This window comes from Pagrus pagrus (assembly GCF_965226575.1).
Source record: "Pagrus pagrus genome assembly, chromosome: 15".
NCBI classification, from domain to species: domain Eukaryota; kingdom Metazoa; phylum Chordata; class Actinopteri; order Spariformes; family Sparidae; genus Pagrus; species Pagrus pagrus.
Window position 1 is genome coordinate 23878079 of NC_140199.1, and position 22895 is coordinate 23900973.

Below are 22895 nucleotides of genomic sequence, written 5' to 3' on the forward strand. Positions count from 1 at the left end.
GGAAATGACATCCATTGGCGCCATAAACATGCACTGTGGGTCTGTATGTTTCAGACAAGGCTTCACTGACGCACTTGCATTTATTTAATTAAATAAATGAATTCATCAGTGTGGGAACATGGAAGGAAAACTCCTGGTGAATCAATCATTTAAAATCTGTTGGATAACAAAATGCTCTATTTTCCTTCCATCTGTGACACCTCTGTCAAACCTGAACTACACCAACACTTAACAACCAACACCAACACAAGCCCTAGTGTTACACAGACTGCCAAATAGCAAAGCACTGACCACACAAACAGACTTTTGCAATGCTCATAGAAAAAAAAACACATAAACAGACTGTAGCAGAGGCAGCTATCTTACCTGGAACAAGGTGTTTGTTCAGTGTGGTCAGTTGTTTCTGTCCAAACTGAACAAACACAGTATAGCTGCCTGTTTTTGTCATGACAGGCAGCCATCACTAGCAAAGCTAATGTTGGCATCACTGTCAGCAAAAAGGAGAAGAAAAAAGAAAAACAAAAGAAAAAGAGTTAACAGACAGTAGTAGAATCAGCGGTCTTACCTGAAACAAGGTGTTTGTATGTTGCGTTCAGTTGTTTCTGTGACTACAGGCAGCCGTCCTCGCTAGCAGGGCTAACGTAACGTTAGCTAGCATCACTGTTAGCTAGCATCACTCTCAGCTCTGGAGTCTCTGTTGCTCTTAAAGTTGGTCCCTTTCTTTGACTTGTCTTCAAAACTCTGTGCTGTCAGTATACTCCTCAGTGTTACTGTTGCATTTTGTTGGCTTCTTTTCTTTATTTTTCTTTTCTTTTTTTTTTACACTTTGCAACTAGCATGTACTTGTATTTGGTTAGCCCACAGACAGATATCAACCATTCCTCCTCTGGTGACGACAGTGAAAGCAGACATTTTGATGTGTCACAGTAAAACACAGGTGTAAATAATTAACTTACTAATTAAGATTTGAACCTTTCCTGTAGCCGTCATACATTTTATAGGTAGCACCTGTGCTTTTCTTCCTATGACAAGTTAAACAGTCTTCAAGAGGAACACACTGTGCCTTTTATTATCTGCCTGCATTCATTCTGTATTATGTGCAGCAGCTTTTGATTTATTATGAGCTATATAATGCATTGCAGTCAATGGAGGCACATTAAGTCTCATTTTTATTTATAGCACGGCACCTTTTACACAGCACACGTCACGATTATGATCGCATGCACATATTTATCAAGCACAGGTGTTATTAGTGACAGAAGTGGTGTTTCAGGACTTAGGTATTGTGCATGCTGCCTCACTGACAAGGCTTTTATTCACACTTAAATGGATCCATGTTATTATAGTAACACCTGTGCCTTTTCCTGCTGTGACAAGTGAGACTGTCTGCAGTGAATAAAGAAACCTGCAACACAAGTTTAATTTTGAATGCGCTCATTATGATGGAAATGAAAGTTAATTAGTTTGAAGTACCATAATGCGTTATGAAAAAAAGCCCCATTTATTCAATACATTAACTTCAATGAGTTTGCATGCTGTTATAAAGTAATTTAGAAATCATGCAAATCAGCCTCAGTGCTTAAAGAAATCAATCACAGTTTCTTCAGTTAAAACAAGCTCTTCAAAATAACTCTCTAAGTATTGACCCTGTCAGTCAGATAGTTGGTGGTTACCGCTGCTACACAGAACAGTTTTCAAACATGCAATTTTCAGTTGTTCTTTTTATTATTTAAGGGCAAAGAGAATAATAAGTATAAACTTTGCAGCTGATGCCATCCTCCCGGGCCAAACTATTTTGACAGTCTAACCCATTAAAAAGACAAGAACCACTCAAAAGTCATCAAATGCTGTCAGAAAGTAAAGTAAAGCACATCCACGGCATATTTCAAAGGCAAAGGTGTGTCAGTACATAGACTTGAAATATAGAATATTTGAATAATATTTTTCAAGAGAAACATACAAACAACAAATACTCTCAGCTCATTTTAAAAACCAAACTCTTATCTCCATTCCCTGAACAGCGCAAACACATTTTAGTATTCATTAAACTTCAGACAGATTTGCAGGCTCCCTGTTAGTTCCCACTTTCTCATTTTAACATCGTGGTCCCCAGAGAGAGCCGAGCAGCGGGAGGGGGAGCAGAGGAGTGTCACAGGCAGGAGAGGAAACGGAGAGACAAGGGACGAGTCCGCAGGGGAAATTGACAGACACCCAAATATGAATCATCTTTGGACTGACAATGAATTGGCCATTTAGCTCAGTGTGTGTGTTGAGGCTGTACGAGTCCTTATGTGTGCGAGGGTGTGTGTGTGTGCGTGTGTGTGTGTCATTCCAGTGCTAGAGGAGACAGCAGCATTTGCCCTGTGACGAGGCCGTGCAGATTGGTGTGAAGTGAGAAGCCAGTTCGGATCTGCGTAGCAGCACTGTGCATGTCACATTGGATCTGATGGCGCTGAGTTAAAGGGGAAACAGCGTGGCCGTCACATTTAACCGCCCCTCTGTCCTGCTGATGATGAGGGAGGGACGAGTCCAGCGGCACGCTCTGTCCACGAGGAAGGACGAGCCAGAGGTTTCAACCTCTGCTGCTGACGGAGACTAAAGTCACACAAAATAAAAATCCATCTGATTCTTCTTCGTACTGTTACTCCACTGCATTCATCTGACAGATATAGAGAATGAGACATTTTACACAAAACTAAGATGAGCTTTGATATGATGAACAGTATAAGCAGTTATAATTAGCTCCTCCTTAACCAACTACTATATAATAATAGTTATATGTATATAATACTGCTTATATGCAGCTGCAATAATGAAACAATAATGTAATGTAATAACGCTCTGAATGGAACCACTCTGTGTAATGATCTCTTTTATTTTTTATAATGTAATAATTTGTCTTTGAATATGGATGACAATACTTTTCATTTTAGAACATTTAACTGTTGGATAATAGATTTATTTGAGTTATTTATTTAGTTGTGTGTGGAGAAACTTTCCTCCCTCGGCGGATAAATATGAAGGCAGAGTTTTACTTTTAAACTCTGCTCACAAACTTTTCTGCACTGTGATGTTCCAATTCCCAAGTGAGGTAACAATAAGCAAAACACAGCCCTGAGTGGAGAGGAGCTCAGAATAACATCTTGAATTCAGTAAGTTTTGCACTTTCCCTGCCCACGTATTCTAAAACTGTAATAAGTTTAAACTTCATTTTGCACTGAGAAGTCATATTTAGCTACTTTTAAGTGGCGGGGTTGTGAGATTTGAGCGAGAAATTAAAATGGATGCACTCACAGATAAATGTAGTTCTGCAGTATTTATAACAGGCTCAGCAGTCAAAAATGCAAGGGCGGGAAATTGTGATGCAATTACGTGAAAGCTCACAGCTGTCAATCACTTCTGACAGTGAGAGAAAGAGTCGGAGAGAAAGATAGAGAGAAACTGATCAAAGAGGCATAATGGAGGAAGATAGAAGGCGGAGGGGGCAGAGGGGAGGAGAGGAGAGAGGAGTTGTTGTGCTGACTATTCAGATATGTACAGTGGAAAGCAACAGAATGTGAGGGTCTGAAATGAGGCAATGGGCCCTGCTGCAATGCAATCATATGCCAGTAAAAGGAAACCGCTGGCTGCGCTCTGCTGGTGTCATTGATGGAGGCTTGAGGACTCAGTATCACTCTGATAATATCAAGACGTCACAGTGACTGACACTCTGCAGAGAAAAGCTGCAAATGTTACTTTTAGTTCTCTTTGTAACTACTTTTGTTTGTCTTATCTGTTATCACATCATCCCTCAGATTTTGTTATATAAGTGTCCTTCGCAGCTAAACTGTTAGAATCCAGCTCTCGACCTTGTTGTGCCCTCTTCTCCGCCGCTGGCTGCAGCCCTCTCTGTGATTAAGGCAAACACAAAGTTGTGAATGCATCGAGGCCAGCTCCTGCCAGAGCGCTAATGAAGAAAAAAGTTAAGCATTCGTGTTTGCTCGAAGTCCTGTGGTGATGTGTGCCCCTCGTCCATCATTTAACGACACCGGAGCCACAACCCAGATGGGGGAGCACATTGACATTTCCTGCTCTGCCCAAAAATCTCCCTGGGAACCCTGGAGATTTAATTAATCTTCATTCCCCCCCTGCTGGCATGTGCCATGTCCCCATCTCTCTCCACAGCGTCACCTCTCTCCATCGCGGAAATAAAAACCTCTGGTGGAAAAACTTCCTGCTGAGTGAGGTTGACACAGTGTGCGTGTTTGTGTAAAAAAGACCAACCCGCCTGCATGCATGGGCAAACCAGTGGATTCACATCGCTAACGTTGTGAACATGAGCCATGGGTATGAAGGAGACATTTAAACCCACTTCACTGGAAGAATTGCGATCCTGGATCCGATTCAAGAACACAAGCAGGCCACTGTGTGTGCTCAGAACAGGACGGAAACTAAACCTGGTAGGAAGTTATTAGTCCTTGTTAACATAAATAGCACCTGTCATCTGAGCGCTTGGGTTTAGTCACACCGTCAATACGCATGTAGCTCTAAGGAGCTCAGTGCTTCCCAACGCATTAACAAGAGCAGAGAAGAGAACGAGATGAGCAAGTCGGACTAAAAAATATTCCTTGTGATGCCAAACGTCATCCCAATTCCTGTCACGCTTTCTGACCTCTCACCTGCACTTTCCTCGCCTCCACCTGAGACACTAAACTATCCACCACATGTGATTTACAGTAAACCAGCGGCTTCTCCCCAGCATCCATCTCTCTGCCCTCTCAGCCTGTCATTGCCATCTCCAGCAGACTGAATAATTGAACATTGAACAGAAGATTCATGAAAAGATTGGCTGCCAGAGCGCTCCGGGGGCCCGATGCTCAACACAAATCTCCAGAAACTGTGAGAGAAAGCAACAAACTCATCCATATTTACTGTCTCATCACATCGCTGCACGCTCTGGGAGGAGGAGGGAGAGGGCTGCAGGGCTTTGATGCCTATGTGAACATACAGGTGATCCGAGGATGTGGCTGCTCTGGAGTGCTGAAGTGATATTTCCAATAACAGTGGTGTAACAGTGGTCCACTGCTTTTTAAAACCCTTAAAGGGAGATTCCTTTATTTTTAAACCTGGGCCCTATGGTTCCATGTTTTGGTGTGCAAATGATTCAAAAGTTTTGGAGTCGGTCCAGTAGATCACCTCAGCCGGCAGCCACAACACAGCTGTTGTGGTTGCAGCGTGATCCTTAAGGGCAACTCCGACCATCGATGTCACGTCCAATAAAAGTGCTTGTTTTTGCTACTGGTGGTTATTCTAAGTCTCTGACAACATTTCGGAACAATTCCAGAGATAGATGGAGATAAACTTTTTTGTAAATAACTATGATCCTTTAACCACAAACACAGTCTCATTCTCAAATCTACGTAAGGTGAGATCTTACAGTTGTAGCTTCATCTAGATTGTCAAAATCAGTTAAATATTCCAAAAATATTCCTGCTGGCAGTTCCTCTCGTTAACCTCCGAACTCCTCTCTCCAACTCTGACTCACTTTACCATCATTGTCTTCCTACAAAAACTCATCTCTGATGAGATTTCAGAGACCTCTCGTTGAATGAGACTTGTATATCTGTTTACCAAAAGGATCTTATTATTTAACAAACAGGTCCGCTTCCAAAGGAATTGTCTCCAGAATGCTGTCAGACACTTAGAATGGCAGCCTCAGCCTGTCAGTGGCAAAAACAAGCACTTTTAGGGACGTGACATTGACGGTCACAGTTGCCTCAAAGGATTACAATGCAGCCATGCTGCTGTTAGCTGAGGAGATCTACTGGGCCGTTTGCATAACTTTTGGTAAGTATGAATCATTTACACACCAAAACATGTAAAAATACCAGAGTTCCCCTTTAAGTTTGGAAATGGGTGAAGCATAGAGACAGAGGGAGGTGAAGACACAGACAAAGAAAGCAACAGAGTCAGTAAAGTAAAGATGTCTGCACATAGAGATATGTAGGTTGTGACCAGCAGCGTAAACTTCTATCACCTCAACTATTAACTCCTTCCTCACAACAAATAAAGAACAAGATATACTGCATATTTCTATTTACAATCAGTACAGTTTATGGCACCCTGTACTAAAACCATTAAAGTGGATAAAGATCCCTCTGGACATGAAACAGGCCTAGATGTCGTGTGTGCAGATTATGTCACATGTTGCAAAAATATGAAGAATCTTGTGTAAAGTTTTTTATTATTGTTAAAAAGAAGACACACAAAAAGAGGAGGGGGTAACGGTTTGAAGTGACATTTGCAGTTTGTTGTTAACATGTGCTGCAGCTGAGCAGATTGTCAGCTATCTACCCTGCAAACTGATGTTAGCAGTGCACTTTTACCCCGGTGTTCATTATTTGGTGACAACTAGCTGTGGTGCAGGAGAGACGTGTGCTCAGAGGCTCTTGTGTTGTGTAGAAGGCTGCTGTCTTTGTCAGTGCGACTGTCTGCCTGTGATAGAGCGACAACTTTGCTGCTTGATACAAATATAGTTTCAAAGGAGGCAACTTCATTGGCTGTGATGCGAGGTATATCTGATATCGCCAGGAATTCTGGGTTATATTTTAGATAAAAGATGGCTTGGGTTAAAATATACCCTTTCAGACAAGTTTCAAACAGGAAAGGTTTGAAAGGATAACTTCTCCCATGTGTGTGGTCTTTCGGTCTTTTTACCCTGGTCGCAAAGCTATGACAAAAAAATGACTGGTCAGCTGTAACAATGGTCCTGAAGCAAAACTAATGCATGGAACAAGTTTTCCAACAAAATCAATGCCTGCTTCATTCTTGTCTGCACTGCTGAGAGAGGCAAAAAGAAGCAGTGACTGTGAGAGAGGGATAAAAGGAAGGGACAGCATGTAGAGAGAGCGGGCAAACATCTTGCCACCCATTTGCTGATATGTTTGTCGACTTTGTTCCCCTCCTTCAACCCTTCTGTCTCCTCCCCTCTGACTACTCCCCGCTGTACTCTGCACACAACCCCACGATCAAAGTTCGGCCCCCTGAGTCTAATCCATACCCACACACCCGGCATGAGACGCAGACACACACACACAGCGGGATAACCAGATCAACACACTGAGCTGCAGCCGGTCTCTTCTGGAGTTTCACAGGGCTTAATGAAGTTCAGTGAGAACACTAAGTCACTCACAGACTAACACACACATACTTGAACTTGCACTTGTGTGTGGTACAGTTGTATCCTTCAGTGTAATTAGAGCAGATCTGGTGTGCAATTGCACAGCAATGGGAAGGTGTGATGACAGAGACGGAGGGAGACGCTGAGAGACAGGAACAGCACCAGAGGAGTGGGAGTGGTGACACAGTCATTTGATATCCTGGCTTTGAATCTGTGACTGTGAAGCCACTTAGACACAGTTACTACTACTTATAAAAACCAGCTCCCTGCCAAGGCTTAGAAATTATTTATTTTTAAAACATGCATGTGAATATTCCTCGTATTGAAACACTGCAAAACATCCTTTATAGGTCACACTTCCTTATCCTTTATGTGGCACTGCATTTTATCTTCATTCATTGCAAGGTCTTCAAGGTATAAGGGGTGTGTTTGTCGTGTTATTGCAGTGGGACACTTGGGGACACCGGTGTTTGGAATAAATAATGCATTAAATCAGTGATTCCCAACCAGGCTCGTACCCTGGGGGTTACTACAGTTTCTTGGGATACAGTACAGGGAAAGGTTGTGGAGTATAACTCAGCTAATTTAAAAAATTAGGACACAGAAGAGCCACCAACTGGAGAAATATAACATCCGAACACCTTGTGATGCAAATGAGAGTACACACAGACCACTGTAGCTACCAAGCAAGCAGAGAAGTTCAAATGTATAGTGGAAAATTATGGATAAAAAGTAAAGCTATACAGACCTATATATATATATATATAGATTTCAGCTGTATACACTTACCCTGGAAGTCACGTGCTGTTTATGGATACAGACCACATTCACTAGATGGCCATTTTCCTCTGACGTCCTCTGGGTGGAAAGCTCAATGCTGGGATCATGTTGTGCTGCTGTGTTCCAGGTTCACATTTTCCATTTTTCAAGGTAAAACAACATATTTTAGAAGCCATTAGCTGACATTAGCATTCAAACACTTCCTCACTCTCAGTGCATTTCACCTCCAGGCTTAAATAAATGTTGTTGGTTGTGTTATTCTATTTTGATATTTTAGAATTACTGTAGGCCTCTCCTGTCATATTGTGTAACACTATCAAACGGTAAAGTTAGCTAGAAAGTGGTTGTGTGCCAACATAAGTTGTTGTCCAATAGTAGTCTGACTTATAGGATGTAGACTGTCGGTATAGAGCATGTCACTTATTCCCCCCCCCCTTCCACTGTCTGTGTTTACTGTTTTCAAAACCCCCGTCGCTACATGAAACAACATCAACACACCTCCAAGCTAGCAACCTCCACGCTGAAACTGGCAAGTTACTCTAACACTAACCCGTTCACTCACGGCACAAACATAAACAAGCCAGCAGCTGTTACTTTTTCTTTAGCTGGGATTTAGTCATTTTGATGCCAGGACTCACCTGCAGAACCACATGCAAACTAAGTGTCCCTCTGGCACAGTAGCTGCATCCTGGGTTAAACGCAGCCCGAGACGATTTGTAATTGGTTTGCAGACATGCAAATAAGCCAGATCAAGTTTTCCCCTATACCAGAATGAGAATTGGTGCAGCCAGATGTGAGACTAGTCGAATGAAATATGGCCAGATGTCCCTCCAGATTTTCACTCCCTATTGTCTTTACAGTTGCTGATCAATCAGGATGCGATGAAATGTAACAATTTGTCAGATTTATACATTTGCAACAGAAGTAGGACAGAATTAGGAGTTTCCCACCCTGAGCGTGATGTTGAAGTAAAATGGCCGCCGTGTGCATATATGGTCTCTGAGCTACCTTTGCAGTACAATCTGTTGAGGGGTGTATGAGGGGCTGGTGTCGGATTGGTTCTTAGACTTGTGCATTCTCAGATAATTATTCAAGCATTTCAGGCAGTATCAGAAGCATTTTTTTATTTGTATTTATTTATTTATTTCATTTTTTTTGCTGCTGGTATTGGTATTAAAAAACATTATAAATAGTTGAAACATCCCACGACCCTCCAAGAGATAAGTGGTTACAGATAATGGATTCATGACCAGCTGAAATGTCCAGCTTCTGCCAGTTTGAGTGGTAGCACAACGGAGAATTTGACCTGAAAAAAAAGATCAAGCCTACACATCAACATTTTCAGGATCACAATGTCTTTTACGAGGGAAAACAGTGTTATTATAATTATATAATCAACACTGCTTGAAAAAAAATCCATTCAAATGAAAGCATTGTGAGTTTGTGTTGACGGCTCTGCAGGGGTTCACCAGACGTAAAAGGTTTGGGAACCACTGCTTTGAATGATTTATTCATAGGGCAGAACAATGTTGACAGATATTTCTAACATCCATTACTGAATGAGCAGGTTCACTGCTGCTCATGCTCAAGGACCCTTCAACAGTAGTGTCTCTAAACTGACTGCTGCCTGGCACTGAACGTTACGTAAGTCCCTGCATTCTGTTTGTAATCCCATTATACTATCGTTTATTCTGTTTCAGGCAAAGAGCACAAAGCCCGCTCACTTCATGCCATTTTCTTTTCTTTTTTTTTTTTGTGAAGTGACGTGTGAAAATCAACAATTATGCAGTCCTAAGTAAACTTGTTATTATCTAATCAATGCAACATGTCATTTTCGGTAATTGTGTTCTGCTCATCAGCCGCCTACTTGTTACTGCGTGAAAGAGGCCATCAGTCGCACACTATTGTGCTTCACAGGGCAATTCAAAAACATTCAATAACCAACACAAAAGGTTGTCTTTGTACGTCTCACGGACTGAATTAAACGTGATTGGATTTTCGAACGACTGAAATGAGGGAATCTGATTACTTTTCAGCAGCAAAAGAACTCCTGCTGTTTGGATGGAGGATGAAACGGGGTTACTGCTTGAGTTGGTCGGAGCACAATGAAGCGCTGTTTTTATGATAAGCTTGAATAAATGTTCCCTGGGCCTGAAATGAATAGAGATGAGAGGAGCTGATAAGTGGTGCAAATCTGCTAACCTTGAGAGCACTGCGAGATGACAGCCTCCCCCCACCTCTTCAGTCCCCATCTCACGCCATCTATCTCCTGCTAGTGTCCTGATATCAGCGTCTAATAATTGATGGATGCAGCTCACTAAGAGCGACAGAATAATAAATTGATAATCATGACTAATGCATGGATCCATTAGGGGCCATGTTAAAGTGTCATAACACATCATGACAATCCAGAGACCTGATGCATTCAATCAGGTACTGCAAAAGGTGAGGCTGGTTGAAACGGGGCATGTCTCGCCGTCTTTCCTCAAAGTGTCGAATCTTCCCTCGAAGTCCTGCAGATCTGAATCCTGATAAAAACCAACAGCTGACATTTTCTAATGAGGCTGCTATGTTCATTTTCAGCCCTTCTCTGTCACTCATTTATCATACTGACCACTTTTTTTTCTCCTCATAACACATCAGACCAATCACAACTAATTATACTCCTCTGTAATATGTGACATCCTGCCAAGCTAGGCCCTTTACTGCTGTTTTAAAGCAATGTTTGGCACCAACTTGCACCGGGTCTCAAATACGCTACTTTTTCTCAAAGTGACAACGCCTGCGGGGAACTGTGTTCAGACATATTTGCGTTCGTAGCGTTTGAATTAGCCCCTTTGAAGAGAGTAATGTGAATGCAAAGTGATGGAGAGGAGGATGTCGGCGAAGGTGCAGGGTTTTTTCAGACGCACACGTTTTTTGTGTCCTCACTTCACATCGGGGAAGGGTTGGAGGGCTCCAGGGGTCTTTTTCCATTAAGGATCGCATTCGTTTTAGGCCTCCGTCACGTCCTCCCTGCGAGCTACAGGCCGACTTCAAAGGTGTGGGTGGAAACTAAACAGCACTCTATCTTTGGGCCTCCATCCTTTCATGTGCAGGTTTTAGCGTCATTCAAAACACTAACCCTCACTCTAATCTTTTACATGTGTTCTAATTTCTAAAATTAGTAGAAAGTCTGTATTTAACAAGCAGGGCGTTCATTATTATGAAGCTACCAAACCTGCATGTGTGGGATTGAAGGTTCTGCAGGGTTATATTTATTTTTATCTTTAATTATCTTGTCCAAACAATTCATTATCTTCATATGAATAAAAATGTGAACATATGAATCATCTATTAAGAATAATGGATATTGGACCAGTATTTAAAAGTATTTTATCTGAAGAGAAGACAGGAAATAAGCAGAGAGATAAAAACTCCTCACTGATACAAGTTATTAAGTTATGTATAATATAATAACTTGTTTGCACAAAATGATTACCTTGTGTTTGCTGAGATAATAACTTAGATAAACACCCTGAAAGAAAAGCTATTTGTGTTAGCACGTGGGTTGCTACTGAGCTTGATTTTAACATGCATTATCGATGTTTTAAAGAATTATTACAAGACATAGCCATCTGAATAGAGGCTGTATAATCTTTTTGCCAGAGGAGTGGCTGAGATTTTTATTGAAGACTTGTTTGCACAAGGTCAAAAATACCATGTCACATGACTTAAGGTACAATGTACTTCTTCTTAGGACACAAAAAGAGTCTGCATTTATGTTACGGTTCATGAGGTGGTACCAGACAACTGGCTGAAGTCCAAGTCTCAGCAAGTCCCAAGTCAAGTTGGGTAAGTCAAGTGAAGTCAAGTCTTAGTTAAAGGATAACTACCGTTTTTTACAACCTGGACCTTATTTCTAGCAAAATATATGATCATTTACTCACCCAGATAACTTTGGTGTCATTTGGCATCGTTCGGACGAAATTAGATCCAGTGTAGCGCCGTGTATATCCATATAATGCGAGTGATGGGGCACCGAAGCGCAGCCTCTATGAGCATTATCTGCCGCGAAACTAGTTCATTTCACCAATATTTTGTTATGATACGCTAGTGCTATTCCCCTCTGAGTCCGGGCTTGTCTGTTTTTAACATCCGGGGTCTGTAGGTTGACCTACTACCTCTGACTCGGAAGATGTCATCTCTGAGCTGCGCGTGCACCAGCGACAGCCCGGCTTGTTTACCTGTAGCTGCTACTGCTAGTTTGACCCTGGATATTGATAACAGACGAGCCCGGACTCAGAGGGGAATAGCGCTAGCGTATCGTAACAAAATATTGGTGAAATTAACTAGTTTCGTGGCAGATAATGTGTTATATAGAGACTGTGTGTCGGTGCCCCGTCATTCGCATTATATGGATATACCGGCGCTACACTGGATCTAATTTAGTCCGAACAACTTCAAATGACACCAAAGTTATCTGGGTGAGTAAATGATCATATATTTTGCTAGAAATAAGGTCCAGGTTGTAAAAAACAAGTCAAGATACTTAATCCCTACCCAAGAAAATAATGAAAAACATTATGCGATGTACTTCACCATCAAAAAATATTCCCTCTCCATCACTTATTGTGAAATGCTGAAAGCCAGACTACAAAGACCCAAACTGAAAACATAAAATGAACACAGACAAGTCACTGGAGTCATTGTGTTTCAAGTCAAGTCACAAGTCTTTACCTTCCAAGTTGCAAGTCATTTGTTTTCTGTCGAGTCAAGTTGGAAGTCATCAAAACGGGGTCATGCCTATGTTCCCACAGCCCAATGGTCCCACAGCCCTATGTTCCCACACCTTTTGGGTTAGGGAAGGGGAAGAGGTTAGGGTTAGGGTTAGAGAAAGGGAAGGGTTGGGTTTAGGGAAGGGGAAGGGTTAGGGTTAGGGTTAGGGAAGAGGAAGTGGTTAGGGTAGGAACATAGGGCTGAGGGAACATAGGCATGCTCCCATCAAAACAGTGACTCGAGTCAACTTGAGTCCAAGTCAAGTCACTCCGGTCCACATCTCTGGCTGGTACTCAGTGGTACAGTGGTGCTTTTAGCTAAATGCTAACATCAGCATTCTAACATACTCAAAACAGTGATGGTAACATGCTAATGTTAAGCTGGTTACCACGTTCACCATCTTAGTTTCACGTGTTAGCATGCTGATGTAGCACATGGCTGGAATTAGCCTAATACAGTAAATTACTATGTAGAGCTGCTGGTGATAATGATTTCACTGGACCAGATTGAGAAGATACCAGACTTTAATAGGATGTTTAAGAGGCTATGTCCAATATTTAATGAACAAACCAAAGTGACTGACAGACACACATAAATACACCTACTATGTGTTCATACACCATGTTACTCCACAGCAGCATACACCAAGCTCCACACATCAGAGACTGGGGAGTGGCAAAGATAAATCACTTTAAACCGTGCACAAACTTTTCTAATTTTTCTATCTTTATATTACTCTTCTTATATCTCTGTTTATTTATTTATTTATTTATTTATTTATATTTGTCTATGTAGTTCCAGACTTGCCCATGTGTTAGTTTTGTCCCTGTAGAAACGCTCTTTCAGCAGCACATTTAACAGCTGTAGCTCTGGGGTATAATACAGAAGGATTATGAGATGACTGTCATCAATCTTTGTTCTTTTCTGATTTTTTTTTTCTCTCTTTAGTGTTAGTTGTAATGCACTTGTGACTTTGATGTGTAAGCCAGTATGTGGAAGCGTAAAAGTGAGGGCTAGATACAAATATCTGGTGTGTTCCATGGACATATTTTAGGGGAAGATGGAGAATAAATGAAAAAAAACATCTTTATATACTGCATGATTTATCCATGAAGAAGGAAAAAGCAATGAAAATGAGCCACCCCATGATATCACTTCGGTCCACCAGTGAGCACTTTAAGTTTCGACTGTTCAGCACCACTTTTCCCTCTGAAAAAGACCTAAATCATCACACCCACTGCGCCTCTGCGGAGCTGTTTTTGTACTCCCTGAGTTCATGTTTATGTTTGGGTGGATTTGTGTCACTTTGTGGTTAAGTCTGTCTGCTAGCATCTGCATGTGTGCGAGTGCCGTTGTGCACTCGGTGTTACAAAGTTTCCCCGTCCCTGAGGTTCTGTATCTGTGACAGAAATTCAAAAGGGTCACCGAACAAACTGCTGCCCTGTGGTCCGTCACATTTTAACAGGTATCATCCTCCTCCAGAGGAGAAAACAAAGCTTGAGGAAGACTGAGCTCTAAAAAACATGGTGACGCAGCATTTAGTTGTTATGCTCCGAACAACTGGGATAAACTGCCAGAAGACATTAGATGTGCCCCAAATGCAGCAAATTTAGATCCAGGGTAAAAAAAACATCTCTGCTTATGTGCCTGTGATTGTGCTCTAAAACTTCACACTCTGTTCCTACTGACTTTACTTCTGGAAGTAGACCTCTCATCACTCCTGGGAGGAAAGTGACGTCTCAACCTTACAACTGAGCTCTGTTGGTGTGCTTTTGCTCTATGGTTCTCTTTTTGATGGTCCAAAAGAGATAGCACACACGCTCACTATGTTTTTATTCTATTGTATGAGTTTTTAAATTTTTTTTATGTAATCAATCCTTTTATTCGCTTTTCAATACATATTCTATGTCAAACTGTATGAACTTTCTTTTAACCTTCAAAGATCTAGAACAATTTTTGAGACGCCTCTCCTGTATTTATATATTTTTTCCTTGCCTATTCTAGCAGTCAGCATCAAGATCCATACATGTTATGTTTCAGAAGAACCTTAAAGGTGCAATACTCAAGAATTGGCCACCTTGCCACAACTCCTAACAAAAAGGGGCTAGCATATCACCAGGATAAATCGTAACTGCTGCTAACTGTATGCTGTTTATAGATCAATGACTGTAGCTAATGTTAGCTTGTTAGCTCAGTTAGCAGCCAGAATACCAGGGGTGTTCAGTCAATATCTTATCAACAAAGTACACAGACGTCTTTGGCATAACCTCAAAACTGTTATTTCTTCACATTCTGTTGATAATTTTAGTTCATCTTTATTTATTTTTTAACTGACAGTCTAATTAGCCTGTTAGTTTCAGTCTGGCTCGTTTAAAGTCCCAATTTTACATTTGTTTTGTCTGAGAGTTCCCCAGAATATATATATATATATATATATATATATATATATATATATATATATATATATATATATATATATATATATATACATATATATTGATGTTTTATATATATGTATATATATATAAAACACCAATCAAAAATTGTTTTTAATTTAATTTACTGTAGATGTACATGTTCAGAGAGTAAATAGAAAGGTCTAGGCCTTTTGGGGATAACTATACTTTACATATGAATGTTAATTTTGTTTTCATTGTGTATGTATTACACACTGAATTTCCCATGTGTACCAAATGTGTCACATTAATAAACTTGCTGTTACTGTTGACGTTGCAACATGCACCCATGCATGTCGCGTGCGGGCAAAAGCACCAACTCTGCATATATGGATGTGTGATATGTCCAAAGTCTGTTTTGAACTGAATTATTTAGATGTGCTTTCCCTCTTAGTTGCGACACGGTGGTACATGTTAATAGGAAGTTAGTCCCACTATGTACACATGCTGTTAATACACATCACAATACATCAGCCCCTGCAACCAGATCTGTGAATAAATCAAGGTTGCATCATCATGTGAGTCGATGTGATGTGAGAGCCGAGATTTCCCCTGGTGTTGTTTGGAACAATTTGCACTGATTGTGCCAGCCTGCCGCATTGGCAATGTTTGTATACACGCCATGAAGTGTGTTAACTATTCACTAGTTTGTGGTTGAAATTACCATAAAAACAAACACTAAGAAATGTAATGTGAATTAAATTAAAACACCACAGGGGACTGCATCTTGCACTGCTGCTTTACTTAGACCAACACTAGTTTAATAAAGACTAAAGGTACAGTATGTACACAGACAAACTGAGGGAGAGCCTCTGTTTTTTTAAATGTAGCTTTAACTTTAGCTTGGTGAGGCTCAGGCACTGTGTCACTGAGGGTTTGTTGTGCTCCAGGTTGAGCAGTGTCACCCCAGCCATTAATCACAGATATGAAACCCTTCCCTCTTTTGAGCTCCTGTAATATCTTCTCCTCTGATAAGATGTATGAGAAATTTGATTGGTGTATAGTGGTGCAATACTTTTTTCAGTTGTCCCTGCTTTGACTTGAATATCCCAATAACACAAGACTATACACCCAACAGTGATGCCATCTTGTTGAACGGTCACCAAAACGGTCACTGAAACCTAGTACAGCAAATCCTGTATATTATCTAGCTCACAATATTTTCACGCACATAACTTTTTTAAATACTTTCTGTGCCGAGGTGACGACCATGTTGGTGTAAGTGAAATATATTGTGAGACGATGTAGTTCACTGAGTGGTTTCACACAAAACTAAAATGTATTTTACAATTTCCAACACAAATCGAACTTCTTGACTTGCAAAATTATATTTTACATTAAAAACACCATATGTGATGCGGGACATCGCTTCTCAATTGAGTATATTGCAAAAATCCCCACTTATTCATGGGGAAATGTGAGGAAGGTCAACTTTGAACTACAGAAGCAAAAATAAAGATAAAGAATCAGTCCTTTCCTTTCATGGCCCAAAATTGTTTGTAGCAGCAGTTAACTACACAACAAAACAAGTTATTTAAAGGGGCTCTGTGGAACCTCTGTGTCGAGCTGTGAGCAGGTCCTCACTTTATGTTAGCAGCCCCATTTCTAAACTAACGTCAGCTGATGTTGCTCTCTGACAGCAGAGAGAGGCACTCAAGAACATTCATAAAGTCACATCCTTTGAGCTGCCACATAAAATCCAACCCAAGTCCTCCACAAGGAAATCAACAGCCGCAACGCTGGCTTGTATAGGCAACCGAGAGAGACAAGGAAGGTCTCGTTTTTTCCTCACCATGTTACAATCTGCTCACATATGGCCAATAAAAAAGTGGTCAATACATGAAGATTGCTACAAATTGTTCCATAGAGCCCCTTTAACTACTTGAATCAATACGCAAATATGAATGTAGATGAAAAACCAGCAAGCTCCTGCAAATGTACATGTAGTTCATGTACTCTCCAGTACTGTTATTAGGCTGCAAGTTTGCCAGAACATAAAGAATACTGAAGGTGGTGTTGCTCCCAGTTGATTAAATGTTTTAAAACTTAATAGTTCTGCTTATTAAATTTTTGATAATACTTGGCTGCATTCTAATTCTTATTTAGAAACCAGGTAACAACATCGAGAACCCTGCTGGGCTTTGGGAAAGCTTTTCTAAGATCTGGAAAAGACAGACTACTGTAACAAGAAAAGATCAAGAGTATCTCTTGCGTGGGTTCAGAAAAAGGACAAAGAACAAAGGAGCGACACGATCACCTGACACGTGACCTACCTATTAATGTACAAGGAGGCTGCTTTTTAAAATCCCCTCTTCCTCCCTTCCTGCCTCTGTGAACGGCTCAGGCTGCTGGTGTAGGCCATGCAAAGTAATATGAAGTGATGTGAGGTTAGCAAAGCATGAAGGCAGGCGGAAAGGTCTCAGATGTGGAAAAGCAGTTTGACCCTGTGCATACCAATCCGGGGGGGTTGGAGTTCATTTCATATCAGAGACATGAGAAGATTCAACTTTCATTTCATGACCAGCGCCGCTATTTCAGCTCGAGTCTTCGTTCATGATCCTTGTTCCATATCAGTAAAGTCATCTCTAAAGGTTCAATAAAGGGATTTTTCTGCTTGAGTCCCTTTAGATTGAGTAAAGTGAAAAGGTGCTCGCCCCGGCTCAGCAGGACACTCTTGTTGAATCATGTTTGATGTTCTGCGTTCACCTCAAAGGAGGCAGCGCCATGCCCCTGTTTAGATACTGCAGGAGTGAGCGAGAGGCTGAGCTGTACAGTAGTGAGAATAAGAACAAAGCACTCAATGACACAGAGGAAGGAATAACAATGAGTGCTGTGCCGCAGTGTTATGCGATTCTACCGTGAACAAAGACACAGAGTGTGGCATAGGGGTTGTGTGTGTGTGTGTGTGTGTGTGTGTGTGTGTGTGTGTGTGTGTGTGTGTGTGTGTGTGTGTGTGTGTGTGTGCACGTGTGTGTGTGTGTGTGTGTGTGTGAAGGTTTGGGATTATTATCAGAGCACGAGGAGCATACTCTGTATATATCATTTCGCTAATTACTGTTCCGTGCTCTAATTACAATGCAGCAGGGACACATTCAACTCTCAGATCCGAGCTTATGTAAAATCTCTGTACGGCTTCCGTTGTCAGTCACACGCAGACACACGAAGAAAAAAAATCTAGTTTCTTCTCCTCCCTGTCTTCCTTTTGAAAATCCGATCTGCTCCCCGTGCACTCCATACAGCTGTCGCTCCTCTGTTTCTTCATCCTCGCCTTGACTCATCCCTGCTAAAATGTCTGGAAAGCAATACCAAAACAAATGAGACAGGCATATTTGAAATCTGAGAGTGAGTTTCAGATGAAAGAACATCATAAAAAAGTTGTCGTGCCTCGAAATGACAGTTACTGGGCTGATTTAGGAGACAGGAAGCAGGGTAGATCTGATTTATGATCGCTGCAAAGGAGGATTTAATTAAGATGCAAAGAAGATGCAAAGTTAATGGTCCAGTGCCATTTTTTAAGGGACAAAAACTGTAAACTAGGCAGCCAGCCTTCTGAATTTTTTTTTTTTTTTTTAAGTAGAAGAAGCTGTTCTGACCAGAGAAAAGGGGCTACTGACATTTATCATAACAAACACTGTAAGATCCAAGTGATTGATCAGTCATGCTATGGTTCTGGACTGCACAGCTAATGATTGGACAGCAGAAAAATCTCACTGGAAAAACCCTGTATGACTCACTTTATGTCCCTGCATTGTTGTGCGAGCAGGGGAAAAAAATGGAGCGAACCTAAAAATACTCTGTCTGGTTTACTTTTACCTACTTTGCTCCATAATAGACTCAGCTACTAGTACCAGAAATACATCTACAAAGCCCTCGCACAGAAAGGCCTACCTCTGTCATTTTTCATTAACTAGTTGCACTGGACTCATAATTTTAGAAGCATGAAGATGTTAATTTATATGCACATAACTTAAAAAACTGCTAAGATGTGCATGTTGCCTCAAAGGCAACAGTGTACCACAAAGGGATCTCAGTTTGCCACCTCACTGCTGTTGTGTACAGAGCTATTATAGCTACAAGTACAAATGTCAGCATGGCTAGACTCTCTCTGCAACTCTGTTTAAATCTACCCTAGATTTAGAGCATCAGTGTCTCAGTGCAAGGTTTTTATTTAATTCCACATCCGACCAATGAAATGGTTAATACCAAGCACCAACATGTCTAAAGATGCTGGTTCTCAAAGGTATCAAGGACCTAAAAAAAGAAGGAAGAGTCATGACGTCACCAAGACTGCCAGACTGCCAGACTGCCAGACTGTGCTGCCAGCTGTATTGATGTTTATGGGAGATGCCTGGAGAAACTCACTAAAACCCAACATATCTAAGTCGTATGACTTCTGATGAAGAAATGCCTCCAGAAAATGAAAGAACACTCATCAAAAAGTAGGCTTAACCACTGATTTTTTTAACCAACATGTTGTTTGTCCCTCAGGTTTGTTTGGGAAAGGCTTGTGTTCGCAGTGCAACTGCAGGCTCATCAGTGATAATAGGTCACACCGGCCCCGTTTGATTATGATATCATTAGCCCTGTGGGTTTTACTGTGATGCATCTCCCATAAACTTCAATACAGCTGACACCACAGTCTGATACCAACGCAAGATTCAGCGCCGTAACGACCCTTCTTACTTTTCAAGGTTACTCGATACCTGGGAGCCAGATAAAGTTTCAATAAGTCTGGCAGACTAGACTAACAATACATGGCAGTCGTGCACATCCAGAACTGTTTAAGGCAGGTGCTGGACCAATAGAAGATGAAAACAAGATAACTTGAAAAGAGTCTGCACACTGTAGCTCCCTTAATCCACAAAGATGTTTCTAGCAAATGCTCCTCTTCAGACTCAGTTGACATACAGAGACGACATTTTCTAGTTACATGCTGGTCACATGATGATACGAGTGAAACATGAAAACCATCTATACCAACCAGTGAAACTGAGTGCAGCTCCATATCAAAAACACACATATACACAGTGATGGAATGTAACCAAGTACGTTTACTCTAGTACTGTACTTGAGTTCAGTTTTGGGGTACTTGTACTTAAGTATTTCCTTTTTCTGCTACTTTATACTTCTACTCTACTACATTTTGGAGGCAAATACTGTACTTTTTACTGGCTGTATTTATTTGATAACTTGCATGCTGCATCAGAACATAGTACACAGTATATACATACATGTAAATATGTGTAGAATTTACTTTACTTGTATTTTTAAGACATAAGTAAATGTTTTGCCATGAAGTTACTTTTGATTAAGTACATTTAATATCAGTGATTTTCACTTTTACCAAAGTAATACAACACAATACCGTTTACCGATTCAAATCACAAAAATCAGCCCGAAACAGGCAGACTAGATGAACACATTCCACTAAACAAGCCCTCTGCCCCTGCACTCTCTCTGCTACTATGGAGATGGAGGATGACCGGTTATCAAGGAGGATGCATTTTGATCAATTTGCAAACACATCCCCCCTCAAATGTCCTGCCAGTGTGCCTTCACGCAATTTCAAATTATGTAATTTTTTATCTAAAACCCCTTTCCAAAAAAGGTTGTCATGCTGTGTAAAACATAAATGAAACATTGTGCCATAATTGCTAATTCTGTTTGACATACACTCAGTTGAAAACAAAGACAATATATTATTTATTTGTTTTACTTTACAACTTTCACTTTCAACTTTTGTAAATATCTGCTTGTTCCGAATTTCATGCCAGCGACATGTTGGGACAGGGGCACCAACACAAAAAGTTGTGGAATGCTCAAAAAACACCTGGAACATTTCACAGATAAACAGGTGAACATGTGATGATAGCGTCATGATTGGGTATTGTTAGGTTTGGCAAAAGAGGACCCAAATGCAAGACACCAAGACAGAAGGGGTAACAAACAGAAGGCAGGCTTTAATATCGCAGTTGGAATCCAAAAAATACAGGCAGGCAACAACGGGCTGTGGCAAACTGAGAGACTAAAGAGAAATACAAAAACTAAAAGTACAAACCAGGAAGAACCACGGGGAACACGGCAGCATTACATTATCCCAGAACCCGAGTTTCTGTGTGAATACGTCAGTGTCCCGACTTTTTTGCAATTGGGGTTGTATTAAGAACTAATTGGTACTGTCTATAACTGATGAGAACCACCAAAATTTTAAAAATCCTCATAAATCACCCTGAACCTCACCACCCTCTCTGAGCATTACAGAGAAATATCAGTTTGGCAGATTTTGATATCAGCAGTTTTAGCATCACCAGCACGTCCAACATTGAAAAATGGAAAGAGTTTCCCAGTGAAAGTGTCTCTGTAAGTGCAGATGTGAGTCATGTCCTCCGGGTCGTAGAAGGACACCTCCCCGCTCTCATAGTCCAGCTGGACTCTGATCCTCGGGAGACTCCTCTCGGTGACTATCTCATCGAGACCATCAGTATATTTTCCACTGTCGTGTGATAAAGACCAGCTTACATACTCTGATGTAACAGATATCTCGCTCTTCCTCTCAACTGACTCTTTAACCACACCCAAATGCCAGAGAGGATGATCTCCCACCTCCACCTCCCAGCTGTGTATCCCTGAGCTGAAGCCCACTGAGCCCAGAATAGTGGCATACTTAGCAAATCTCTCTGGATTGTCAGGAAGCGGCTGGTCTGTGTCTCCACGTCTCACCCTGGTCAGATCGTCAGACGGATAGAGATCGGGGCATGCAGTGTTTGGGTCCAGAATGAAAGGCCAGAAGCGGACCTTGTCCTTCATCTTCTCCCAGACTCTGAAGGACAGGTTGCCCAGGTGTTTGGCCACATCTATCAGCGCTCCTGAGACCAGCTGTGGATCTGACAGTAAGCACTGGGCTCTGGCTCTGGTCTGAGTGGGTTTATAACTGCTGAGGAGTGGCACATTGTGTTTCTGCAGCTCCTCTTCAACAGCACAGATGCTGTCTGACAGAGAGGAGATCTGGCCCTGAATCTTCTTCATCTCTCTGATGATAGTCTGCCTCTTCTGCTCCTCTTCCTCCCTCAGAGATGCCAGTCTGGACTCCTCTTCCTCTTTCAGGAACTGGTGGAGCTTGTTGAACTCTGCTCTGATCTGCCTCTCTGTGGACAAAAGCTGTCTCTTGGAGTGTTGAGCCACTTCATTGTAGGTTTCCTCCACTTGTTTGTATTTCTCCCTCTTGTCCTGTAGAGACTTTAAGTCAGATTTCAGCTGCTCCTTCAGCTCGCCGGCTGCTTCCTCTATCGGCACCAACTTGTGATTGTGGTGGAGAGAGAACTCACAGACAGGACACAAAGCTCTCTGCTCGTCCTCACAGAACCAATAAGGGACTTCTGGATGTTTATCACACACCACCTCTCTCTCTTTTTCCATTTCAGGTGATCCAGTTTTCTGTCCCCAAGCAAAGGAGTCAGCCAGTTCCTTCAGCGTGAGGTTCACCGCAGGATCTTCCATTATGGGTTTTCTTTTACAAACTGGACAGTTTTTGTTTTTAGCTTGTTCCCAGAATTGTTGCAGGCAGCTTGAGCAGAAGCTGTGGTTGCAGCTCAGAGACACAGGATCTCTGAAAGTCTCTGAACACACATGACAGTTCAGGAAACTTTCAACGAGAGAAATCTTCTCAGCCATTCTCTCTGATATGTGAATTATCCTTTTAGAGCTATACTCACCACCAAATCCAGTCCCCTTTTTATATCACA

General features: G+C 41.4%; 1 protein-coding gene and 1 long non-coding RNA gene across 3 annotated transcripts in view; both read right to left on the reverse strand.

Moving 5' to 3' along the window:
• LOC311270916 overlaps positions 1 to 951 on the reverse strand; it is a 167679-nt gene extending 166728 nt beyond the window's left edge. For both annotated transcript variants that reach the window (XR_014624313.1, XR_014624314.1), the window contains exon 1: positions 566 to 951. This is a non-coding gene — a long non-coding RNA (uncharacterized lncRNA). The remainder of the gene's footprint in view (positions 1 to 565) is intronic.
• A 20167-nt stretch (positions 952 to 21118) lies between these two features.
• Positions 21119 to 22895, reverse strand: LOC311270913 (E3 ubiquitin-protein ligase TRIM35-like). The gene has a single exon (XM_084376158.1). The coding sequence runs from the start codon at positions 22822 to 22824 to the stop codon at positions 21409 to 21411; it is 1416 nt and encodes a 471-aa protein (XP_084232284.1). The 5' UTR covers positions 22825 to 22895; the 3' UTR covers positions 21119 to 21408.